The sequence below is a fragment of the Triticum dicoccoides genome, chromosome 4A (assembly GCF_002162155.2).
Source record: "Triticum dicoccoides isolate Atlit2015 ecotype Zavitan chromosome 4A, WEW_v2.0, whole genome shotgun sequence".
NCBI lineage: Eukaryota > Viridiplantae > Streptophyta > Magnoliopsida > Poales > Poaceae > Triticum > Triticum dicoccoides.
The window spans coordinates 600,233,198-600,244,829 of record NC_041386.1 but is presented as its reverse complement, the minus strand read 5'-3'; the positions used below and the strand labels follow the sequence as shown (position 1 = coordinate 600,244,829).

At 46.8% G+C, this 11,632-nt stretch overlaps 2 protein-coding genes across 2 annotated transcripts; both read left to right on the top strand.

Moving 5' to 3' along the window:
* Positions 1–426: 426 nt before the first annotated feature.
* On the top strand, positions 427–2,744 carry LOC119289329. Its single transcript, XM_037568683.1, has 5 exons — positions 427–501; positions 659–766; positions 1,486–1,605; positions 1,904–2,160; positions 2,300–2,744. Exons 3-5 carry the CDS (start codon positions 1,572–1,574, stop codon positions 2,471–2,473), a joined length of 465 nt encoding a protein of 154 aa, XP_037424580.1. The 5' UTR covers positions 427–501; positions 659–766; positions 1,486–1,571; the 3' UTR covers positions 2,474–2,744.
* LOC119283753 lies at positions 2,588–5,427 on the top strand. Its single transcript, XM_037563167.1, has 6 exons — positions 2,588–2,750; positions 2,837–3,078; positions 3,173–3,385; positions 3,689–3,781; positions 3,868–3,969; positions 4,783–5,427. Exons 1-6 carry the CDS (start codon positions 2,588–2,590, stop codon positions 5,164–5,166), a joined length of 1,197 nt encoding a protein of 398 aa, XP_037419064.1. The 3' UTR covers positions 5,167–5,427.
* The last annotated feature ends 6,205 nt before the right edge of the window (positions 5,428–11,632 follow it).

Below are 11,632 nucleotides of genomic sequence, written 5' to 3'. Positions count from 1 at the left end.
GATTGAATATTGTGAAACTCTTGATGAAATAGATATTTGTGTACCTAATTTTTTTAAAATAACAAGTAAACTATAAGGGAGTTGTAGTTCAAATTTTCATAAAAATGACTTAATTATTTTTACCTCCCGCCACACCTAAAATTTTTCCCGCTGCTGCCAAATTTTTTCACGCTCCACATATGAGGGTATTTTTGTCACCACAGAACACCACTACATGCCCGCACCGCACGATAAGAGGGTATTTTCATCAAAGTAATTTAGCCGCACCACACCATACCGCCGCTCCCGTCCCCCAAATCCCCAAATCCCCTCGAACCCTAGCCACCCCTCTGCCCTCCCCACGAACCCTAGACGCCCCTCGAGCGCGAGCCGCAGCGAGCAGCGGCCGGTCCAGCCACCGGCGGGGCGGCGCGAGCAGCAGCCGGTCCAGCCACCAGCGGCGCAGCGCGAGCAGCGGCCGGTCCTACCACAGGCGGGGCGGCGCGACCTTGACCTCTCTAGGTACAGGGCCTCCCCACCGGCGGGGCTCCTGTGCTTCCCCGCTCCGGCAGCACACTCCACCACCACATCTCTCTCTCTCTCTCTCTCTCTCTCTCTCTCTCTCTCTGCACCACCACACTCCACCGTTTCTCACTGTATTTCTTATGTCGTGGTGAAGGTTGCAGAGGTGGAAGGGAAGCAGAGGACCGTTCGACCATACTGTCAGGACAAGCTGCTCACGGAGGTGCCCAAGTACAAGCAGACCATCTTCTCCGTCCTCCCCTAGGTAACTTCCATTTGAACTAAATCCGATTCAGTTTCCGGACAACTAGGTCTGTTTTTATCTGGCGTTGCGGGAGTCTAGATAGCTCTACAATAGTAGACTCATGACGTGACCACGCAGCTCTAGTTCTGCCAGTCCCCATTGAAAATTCCGAATCTTCATTAGTTCTGCACTGGCTGTATTTTATTTGCACTTGCTCTCAACTGAATATTGTACGAAGACATGATACATAAGCAATCTTTATCAATAGCTAAAAATGTGTAGGCTACAGCTTGTGTGTGACAGTGTGACTGATGTTGATGACAAGTAGTGAAGTGTGTCAGGATACACTTTATATTTCTTCTCTTTCTGAGGTTGAGAGTCGCATGCCATACTCTGCATGAGAGGTGGCCATGAATAATCTCAGCTGTACACCGCTCATTTTCTCTAGATCTACTAGTCTGGCTGGCTGGTGCTGGGAAATGACGAGGGCAGGGCACCATCTGGCACCACTTACTACAGCTTCATCAACTTGAGAATTCAGAATCCAGAGTACTAGAATTCAGAAGTCAGAGTTTCTTGTCATATGTATATAATGGTTTGGTTACCTGATTGCATCTGGTTGTAACTACTAAACCTGATTGAACTGTGCTAGTCAGCTTGTGTGTGTTGTTTATCTACCTTTCAAAGCATCAGCCCACTTTATATTTTTAATAACTTGTAACTGCTATGCTGCTCCCTAGGCCATTAACTCATCCAGCAAGCAAGGCAAGTAAACCAGGCAACAACCAAGCTGACTAGCACAGTTCCAGTTCCCGTGAGATCTACTATGACAAAGATGACAAGGAGCAAGAAACTTGCAGGTATACGACTTGTTTGTTTAGTGTGCTGTTTGGTTTTCTATGGACGTGAATTGTGCTTTGTATAGTTTCGTGCCTAGCTAATGTTTGTAACCTATTAATCGAAATTTACGTCTTCTAGGATTGCTAATAGTTCGCTCCTGATATGTACTCTGTATAAAAAATAAAATAGTTCGCTCCTGATTTGTATTTGTATTCTAGGATTGCTAAGAAACTCGCAGCTCAGTTGTTTGTGTTGTCTTGCTTCTCCTATGCATTTCAACCATTAAGTCTTACAATTATATTTTTTGTTCATGTAAAGAAGCGCCAACTACTGAATATGAGAAGATTAGGGCTAAAAATATGATGAGGAACAACCGCATATTCCAATCACTTGGCATCGCTGCATTAGGTATGATGGTTAGGAACTCAAATCAAATGCAGCAAGGTAGTGCCATCACCGGTGGGGACTCAGCTTCTGCCATAACACAACAAGGCTCAAGCTCTGAGTACAGTCCTGACGATGAGGTCATTGAGGAGGATGAAGTTGATGATATTGTAGTGGAGAAGGAAGATAAGGTGCTAATTCTACCTTTGTTTTTGAGGGATGGGGGCTATTTGTATGTTATATGTGCTTGAGTGCTTTTACTAATTTTTGAAAGACATTTTTTTGCATGAGATCTAATAGTTATCTCTTTTTTATTATAATGCTTTGAAGGTTTCTAAGAAGGCAAGGAAGTCGATCAATAAAAAGACTAAGAAGAGTTTTGATAAACCTTCTGAGATGGCTCCAGGAAAAACAAGGGTGATTGCTCCAGCCTCAGGAGGCTCAAAGAGGGTGCTACCTGGTTTGAACTCGGATGAACATGAATCTGCTCGAGTCACTAGGTAGAAAACAAAGCTGTCTCTAACCAACCATGAAGAAAGTCTTGTGCAAATGGATGTAGGAAGCCCAGCAAATGTGGATGAAGGAAGCCTCCATATGCACGTGGATGTAAGAACCTCGATGCACGAAGATGAAAGAAGCCTGATGCATGGGGTTGAAGTAAGCCTGATGCACATGGGTGAAACAAGCCATGTCCCATCTACTCTGTGCACAAATCAGCCAATTGAAGTTCCTGAGTTCTCTGACCAACAGCTTGACCAACAGCGGCAAATGGACGTTGAAGGCAAGTAATAATAACACATGATCAGTTATCAAATCATGAAATGCAAACTTGATTTATCTTAACTGTATGAATGTCTTCTTTTTCAGCTACACCTATTGTGGATAAGTGCAGGAATGGGAAAGGGCTCGAAAGACTCACTAAAGAGTTAGGCTCTAAGATTATCATCCAAGTGGCCAAGGGGAAGAAACGCCCGGACAAACCAGCACAGGCTGCAAAGCTTGCATCCCAGGGTGGGGTCGCTACGAGGCAGCATCTACCACTCCTTCCCCACTTCAAGGAGTACAAGGCCAATGGGCATCATATTGACAATTTCATTGGAAAAGTTGCTGTAAGTTTATTCTTTCTCAGCCAAATGTGATTATTTCTGTTCGCTTGTTATATCATTCTAAATTGTGTCCTTGCATTATATGTTATCTACTCAGATCAATTTTGATATGGACACCCGTTCCGATGCCGTGAAGTATGCATGCACTGACATCCTCAAGACCGCGTTGAAGAATAGGCGCCACCATCTCAAGAAGAAGCATTTTGACAATGTACCGGCCAATCTCGTGAGTGTCAAATCTCCTGATAAGAATGTGACAGATGCGGAGTGGCAAAGGCTGGTCAAGATGTGGTCTACCCCAAGGCACAAGGTATTCATACTATAGTTCTATGTGAAGGAGTTCATTGTGTCTATGTTTACCATTGTGCTTGTTTTATCTTGCCATGTTCATACGATAGCTATTTAGCTGGTATAATAATGATGATGTGCTTGTTTACCATTGTGTCTATTGTGCTTATTTTATCTTGCCATCATTGTGCTGCTTGGAGAGATGATGATAACATTGTTTCATGCTATTATGGCTGCATACACTTTTGAATTGCAACTTGGATTGCAATCTGTAGGAGCCTTTATGGTTGCTCCATTAATTCTCATGTTTCTTTTTCCATGGTAGGAAACCTGTCAGTCAAACAAGGAGAACCGTTCCAAAGTTAAGTTCCATCAGAAAACTGGTTCTCGCCCCTACATTTCCCATGTGCATGCTTTGGTAAGGATCTCTCATGTTATCATTTGCTACTACAGTGATTCTTTCAATTGTTTCTTATTGTTCCATTGTGTCGTGAACAATTTCAGAAAGAGGCTCGTAAGGGTGAAGAGTTGACTGTGTTTGATCTATTCAAGGAGTGCCACAATGGCAAGAAGACTGGTTTCTCTGAGCCAGTTAAGAAGGCGATAGTAAGTTTCTAGTATTCTTTTTCGTGTTGATGAGGCTTGTTTACCTCATCCTTGTTACACTTGATTACATTATATGACTTCTGCTTCACGGATTTGATAGAGATGGTTTTTTCAAAGTAGTACCGTATATGATTCATGTTTTGTTATAGTTTGTTTGTACCAGTCCTCTGTTTCATTGCATTGCATATTCATTTTGGTACTGGAAATGCGACAATATTCAGGCAATTTTAGTTCTTGTTGTAGTCCAGCAGGTATTGCTTGTCGTTGGACACTGTTAATTAAGAGAGATCTTTGTATGTTCTTTGATTATTTGTCTAGTGATTGCCTGAAGCATCTATCTTACCATCTTTCGGAGTGGGGAAACTCTGTCATTTCATATACGATCTGAATGAAATGTTTAGGACTTGTGGAAGTGGATTTCTCTAATACTGTATACTGTACTAAAGAAACAACATATGCGCTCCTGAAACGTACTACATTCTTCTCTGCTCCATGTTCCCATTTAAGCTAAACAGAGATGCACATAGTTGCCTAATTTAAATTTCAACAATGGTTTGTTGTGTATGCTTACCTGTTTAATAAACCCGGTGCCATGCTTCTTTCATGTAGCTGATAGTAACTTGCAAAAAAAAGTGATTCCCAAGGATGATTAATTCTGCTTGCCTGCTTCAAAGTTTTCAAATAACTAGTTAATTAGTAGCATGGAGACTGGATTATTATTTAGTCAACATACTTGAGTAGTTTGCTTATAAAGTTTCCTAGTTATTCAGAACCAACTGCAATGACATGTGTGCATCTTTCTTTAAATGTCAGGCTGACATGGAAAAAGCTATGGAACAAGGGGTACCAGAAGGTGGAGAACCAAAGAATGTTGCTATTGTTGTTGCTGACATTCTCACTAAAGAATGTCCCTCCAGCACATTCCTTCAAAGTGTTGGCCTTGAGTCGAGCTCCAAGAAGAAGTTCAACAGATCTGCAGCTGCTTTGGATGCTCATGTACAAGAACTAGAGTACAAGCTTGAGAAGGAGAGGCGAGTCGCTGAGTTGATGCGAGAGGAGCTTGTTGAGGTCAAGAAGAAATCAGAGGAGACCGAAGCTGCACGCGCCGCAGAGTACCAGTTGTTACTACAAAGAGTTGAGGCCACCGATGCTAGATTTGCGCGTCTCATGGATCTGTTCGAAGGTAAAATAGTTTAGTACGGCGTGGTTGATGTTGACTTTGGGACTTTTGATGTTGAGTTGTTTCGACCTGGGGTTGATGAGTTTCTTTGACTGGACATGTGAACCACAATATGGACCAGAGATTGGCTGTGGTTTGATGATGTTGTGCTTTGGTTGGTGCATCTTAATCTTATGAACATGGTGTACTGATACTAAGCTACTGGCTATGTTATTTTGGTTGGTGCATCTTATGAACTTGTGGTGTAATGATACTGTTGGGCCTAAGTTAATGAAATCTTGGAGAATTGTATTGGTTGACTCTAAACTGTGCAATGATTTTTTTGAGCTACTGTTGGTTATTGGCTGGACCGAAAATACTAAATTGTATGAGTGGGCTGGCTCGTCTCAAGGCCCAATATAGATTTTTTGATAGAAAAAGATTCATATATTTTTGTTGGTTAGAGAGAAGGGCTGGCCCAATTAATGATAGATTGAATAAATGGACTGCACATTGCCTGAGCCCAAGAACTAACATTAAAAGGCCGTGGCCCAAAAGTAAATGTAAAAATGGGCTAAATTATTGGGCTCAGCCCATTAAAACAACTGATTTGGACTGATCCTACGTGGCATCCACGTCATCATTTTCTCCACATCAGCGCCACGTTGGTTCAGCCACATCAGATCCTACGTGGCCTAGGCTCATTAGTAATGACCATAATTTTGGTCAAAGATTTAACGACGAAAATTTTGGTCAAGGGCGGCCATGAGTAAAATTCCAGAAAAGGTCACGTTTGTTTGTTCTTGACGGTCAACTGTTGACCTTCCGAATTTGGTCAAAAAAAGGTCAATAAATGAAAGCAATGACGAATTAACGACCAAAATGGGGAGTCATAATTGACCATATTTCTTGTAGTGAGGAATAATGTCCGATTTTTGTAATGTAGCGCTCCTTGGCTTCCATGCCCAATAATGGTCGTCTTCCACGTGTCAAACGAATGCGAAAAGCCGGGGCGTTTTTACATCCACACCCCTAGCCGCATAAACGAGCCGCCTATTTAACGGGATGAGGATTCAGATCCAAACCACACCTTCTCCTCTCCGCGAGTAATCATCAGAGCGCCTCCAGCAAAGGTCCATTCCAACATGGCCAGCCATCGCAGCTCCTCCCCTCGCCCTTCCGGTCCTAAACCCGGAGAATGGGAGAGTTGCTCCATCCCGCACAGCGAGTTAGTGTCGCTTCAGGCCAAGGGATCTCTCCCTTAGGCTTATATGGTCCCGGTCCGAGCCGGACTCGCCACCTATAATGGTGGAAAACAAGCGGAGAGCACCCCTAATCCCTCTAAAGGAGAGCGGGTGTGCCTCGTCCCTTATCTAATAAGGGGACTGAGATTTCCAATTCATCCATTTCTCCGTGGGGTTCTGGAGTTCTACGGCCTCCAGCTGCACAATCTCACGCCTGTCTCTATATTGCATATCGCGGGCTTCGTCGCCCTTTGCGAGCTATTTTTAGGCGTTGAGGCTCATTTCGTGCTGTGGAAGAGGATATTCTGCCTGGTGCCCCGTTCTCAAGAGGGGTCCATATATCAAGTGGGCGGAGCCGAAGTATGGCGCATCGCCGGGACCGGATACCTATCCGGAACCCCAAAGAAGGCGTCCGAGGACTGGCCTTCGGAATGGTTTTATATAGATGATGTCCCGCTGCCGGACCCTATCCGGGTCGGTCTCCCTGAGTTCAATAGTGCTCCATTAAAGAAACGCTTGAGCTGGCGTCCGCAAAGCTCTCAGAGAGAAAGCGACAGAGACGTCCTTTACCTGATGGGCCGGATAAGACTATTGGCTCATTTCGGACTAACCATGATTGGAGTCATGGCCGCATGCATTATGCGGGGGGTGCAACCGCTTCAATATAGAGGCCACCCCATGTGGGATTTTAACGGGGAAGATGACGCCACCCGTTACGGTCGTAAGGGGCCAGCCTCAGCTGCCGCTCTAGTAAAGATCTTATCCCCTTTGTACAAGGGAGAAAAGGAGGAATTCCTCTGTGTCAACCCGCGGGGCGGATTTACTATGTACGACCCTCCAAGTTGGGTAAGTGAACAATTGTGCTTGCCCGTTTGTTTTATATTCCATGATTAAACATGTAGTCTAACGACTGCAACACAGGAACTGCGTCAGGAGGCAAAGGATATAAACAGCCGTCCTCCACAACCCGAGGATCCAGAACGGTCCATCGATCCAGACTCCGAAGAGGATCCAGACATATCGGTGGAGCTTATTGACGGGGTGTTCCATCAGCTAAGCAAGTACAATACCTTGGTGGCCATTACGGCTGATTACCTAGGGTTAATCCCGGCCTCCCAGGTGATAGAGACTGGAGTCTCATTCCCTTTGAAAGAGATTCCATTCCCACGTATTTTGGTTTTTCTGACGACAACCGTGTTTTGCAGGGGAGATTTCCGAGGCGGGAAGCCGAACCTGCGGCGGCTAGCCAACGAGGGGCCACAGGGCCCCGTGGGGTAAAAAGGAATGTGGTCCGGACTGAGATGCCAGCGCAAAGGTATAGCGCAGCCTCTATTTCCCTGGTGTTATTCCCTCAGGGCATATTAACGTTCGTGCTATCTTTAGGACGAAGAGACCTCGTCGGACTACATTCGGAGAGGTTGCCAATCGCGCCTCCACCAGCCAGGCTCCAACGCCTGGCCCGGAAGTGGAGGCGAGCACAAGGCGCGCACCAGACGCTCCTCCGACAGAGGATGTGGACAGGCTGTCTGCCACGAACTCTGAGGTGGAGAGTGCCATGAACCACAAGCGTCGCCGGACAGTTCTTCGCGACGCTTGTTTCTCCCAAGAGGCATTAGATGCCTTCATTTCGGGAGATGCGTACCTCCGTGCCGCTCAAAATGGTTTAGCCAGAGCCACGGAGCAGTATGTAAAAGACATACGGGTAAAAAAAATTTGGTCAAATATATATATACCAGTAGCCCCCGAGACTTGAAACATTTAGAGTAACTGATTTAAGGATCAATTGTTATGCAGGTTCTTACAAAGAAGAATACCGTACTGTCCCAGGAGCTGGAAGAGTGCAAATCCCAACTGGAGGCCGCACTAGCCGCGGCAGGGGAGCCCAAAGAGACCCCCTCTAGTAAGATACACTTTGAAAGATTAGTATTTTGCGACGTGGGTGCAAATCTGACAAATCATATTGCAGATGGCGCCGGACTAGATGCGGAGAGACAACAACTCTTACGCCGGCTAAAGGCCGGTGAGAGTACGTTGACAAAGGTGAGGCGAGAGAAGAATGATCTTCAGGATGCCAACACCAAGTTGGATGTTGAACTTAAAGATGTTCGTGGCCAGCTGTCGGACTCCACTAAGGAGAATCAGCGGCTTCGACGCGGCATATTTAGTAAGTGCTTGAATGAACTTTGAAAAAAAAAGAGTTCGGTGAGGAAGTCGACTAACAGAGTAATGTCTGTAGGTATGCTCACAGGTCGTCCTGCAGAGGAGATGCCTGGTTCTACGGGTGACCTTCTTCCCGAGCTCTTGCAACTGCACGAGAGAGTTCGACAGGCGATGCGAGGCGTTGCCCAAGCCTTATGGCCTTCCCACTCCATGCCCGAGGGCCTTGGAGAGATTGCGGAGAAGCTTAAGGGAGCTCGGCGACGCTTCCAGTTGTGGAAGATATTGGCCTGCCGACAAGGCGCTAGGGAGGCCTGGGCCATGGTGAAGACCCGGTTTACGAAGTCTGACCCAAAACACATGGCCGAGGTCGGACCTGTGGGGCCTGATGGGAAGGAGATCCCTGTAAGCTTAGTATACGGCCAAGTAGAGTTGGCCGGAAAGTATTCCCAGCAGGACTGTAAATTAGACAGCCTGTTAGATGGTATAGAAGAGGAATACAATCAGTCAGAGTGACTATGTAATTTTCAATTGACATGTATAATGCCTTCTAGCCGGATTGTAGATCGTTTGTCATTGCCGACCTTTTCGCTTCTACCTCGGGACCTGACGGTCCGGAGTGTGTCCGAATACCCTAACGGTTATGTAAGAACCGGGGTATGCATGGAGACCAGGCGTAGGGGTCATTAGTGCTTTATCAGACAAGTGCCCAACTAGTTATGTTATATTACATGGTTAGTAAGAAACATCTTCCAGAGAGAATAGTTCCGTTAGGGGTTCCTTTCTTTGGGAGGCATGCCCTAAAGTGCATGTCCGGACTGCAAATGCAGGAAAATCATCTAGGGGCATGTATATGAATAAGTAAAAAAGGTCATCTTTTAGTTCACCGACCGAATATTCCCTTAAGAACGCTAGCTTTCGTCTTCACCCAGTCTGAGGTACACATCCGGCTGAGACGGCAGTAACAATCGCAGAGGTGCTCCCTTTACCGCCTAGCCGAACAATCGGGAACGTAGGGGTAAGCATAGGAGCCAGGCAACCCAGCTTGGCCAAAACTTAAGTCATATCGATGCATATAATGGTGAAGAAAAGGTACATGCGGAAGTTTGACGCATGTGTTGGGCGTGAAGCCCATATAAATAAGCTTCTGTTTAAAGAAGCCCCCAGGTTTAATGAGCGCGGATAGCGTGTCACTTGATGAGCCTTTAAGGGCTATAAGAGAAAAGAGGGGAAGGAGAGAAATTTAAGACAAAAAATGTAAAAAATGGACAGAGGAAGGAGACAAACACAGAGTCCGGCGCTAGGCATAGAATCTTCGGAGACGGGCGGCGTTCCATGGGTTCGGCTCGAGTTGGTTATCCGACGCATCTCGCAGGCGGTACGCTCCACCAGTAAGGACCTGGTTGATTATGAATGGACCTTCCCACTTGGGCTTAAGCTTGTCCTTTTTCTTATCCGACAGGCGTAGAACTAGTTCGCCAACATTGTAATTTTTGGCCCGTACTTCTCTGCTTTGATATCTTCGAGCCTGCTGTTGATAAAATGCGGAACGGGCTTTTGCCACGTCACGCTCCTCCTCCAAGGCGTCCAGGTTGTCCTGCCGATCGAGCTCGGCTTCTCTTTCTTCGTACATGCGCACTCGAGGTGAGTCATGAATTATGTCGCAGGGCAGAACTGCCTCTGCGCCGTACACCATAAAGAATGGTGTGTATCCGGTGGTGCGATTCGGCGTGGTCCGCAGCCCCCAGAGTATGGAGTTGGGCTCCTCTACCCAGTGTGTGTTAGATTCCTTGAGGGACCGCACTAGTCTGGGTTTAATGCCGCTCATGATAAGAACATTTGCACGTTTGACCTGGCCGTTAGTTTGTGGGTGATAGACGGAAGCATAATCGAGCTTGATGCCCATGTTTTTGCACCAGAGTTTTACCTTGTCGGCGGTGAAGTTTGTGCCGTTATCAGTGATGATGCTGTGGGGGACGCCGTAATGGTGTATGACCCCGGATATGAAGTCTATCACAGGTCCGGATTCGGCCATCTTAACAGGCTTGGCTTCTATCCATTTGGTGAACTTATCCACCATGACCAGTAAGTATTTTTTCTTGTGGGTTCCGCCCTTAAGGGGTCCAACCATGTCAAGCCCCCAGACCGCGAAAGGCCAAGTGATGGGGATAGTTAGGAGGGCGGTGGGTGGCATATGGCTTTGGTTTGCAAAAAGTTGGCAACCGACGCATCGTTGGACCAAGTCCTGAGCGTCTGCTCGGGCCGTCGGCCAGTAAAAGCCTGTACGGAAAGCCTTGCTCACAAGGGACCGAGCTGCAGCGTGGTGGCCACCGAGTCCGGCATGAATTTCAGCCAGCAGGTTCCGCCCTTCCTCTTCGGAGATGCACCTTTGAAGGACTCCGGTAGTGCTTTTCTTATAAAGCTCTCCCTCGTGGACTTTATAGGCTTTAGATCGCCGCACTATGCAGCATGCCTCGTTTTGGTCCTCTAGGAGTTCCTGCCTAGTAATGTAGGCTAGGAATGGTTCTGTCCACGGGACGATGACCGCCATTATTATGTGGGCTGAAGGTGTAATTTCGGTGGCAGAGCCTCCAATTATGTCAGATTGTTCGGCGTCGAGTGGTGCGGTTAGGTCCGGGCTGTTATCTGCGGGTTCCCCCTCCCATGCTACGGATGGCTTGAACAGTCTTTCTAAAAAGATGTTGGGGGGACTGCATCGCGTTTTGCTCCAATGCGTGCCAGGACATCTGCTGCCTGATTGTTTTCTCGGGCTATATGATGAAACTCCAACCCTTTGAACCGAGCTGACAGTTTTAGGGCGGCGTTGCGGTAAGCTGCCATTTTTGGATCCTTGGCGTCGAAGTCTCCGTTTATTTGGGATATCGCGAGGTTCGAGTCCCCGTGTACCTCTAGGCGTTGAATGCCCATGGATACTGCCATCCGGAGACCATGTAGGAGGGCCTCATATTCGGCTGCGTTGTTGGAGTCCGTGTACATGATCTGGAGCACATATTGAACTGTGTCTCCTATGGGGGACGTCAAGACGACGCCAGCCCCTAGTCCGGCCAACATTTTGGAGCCGTCGAAATGCATAATCTAGTTT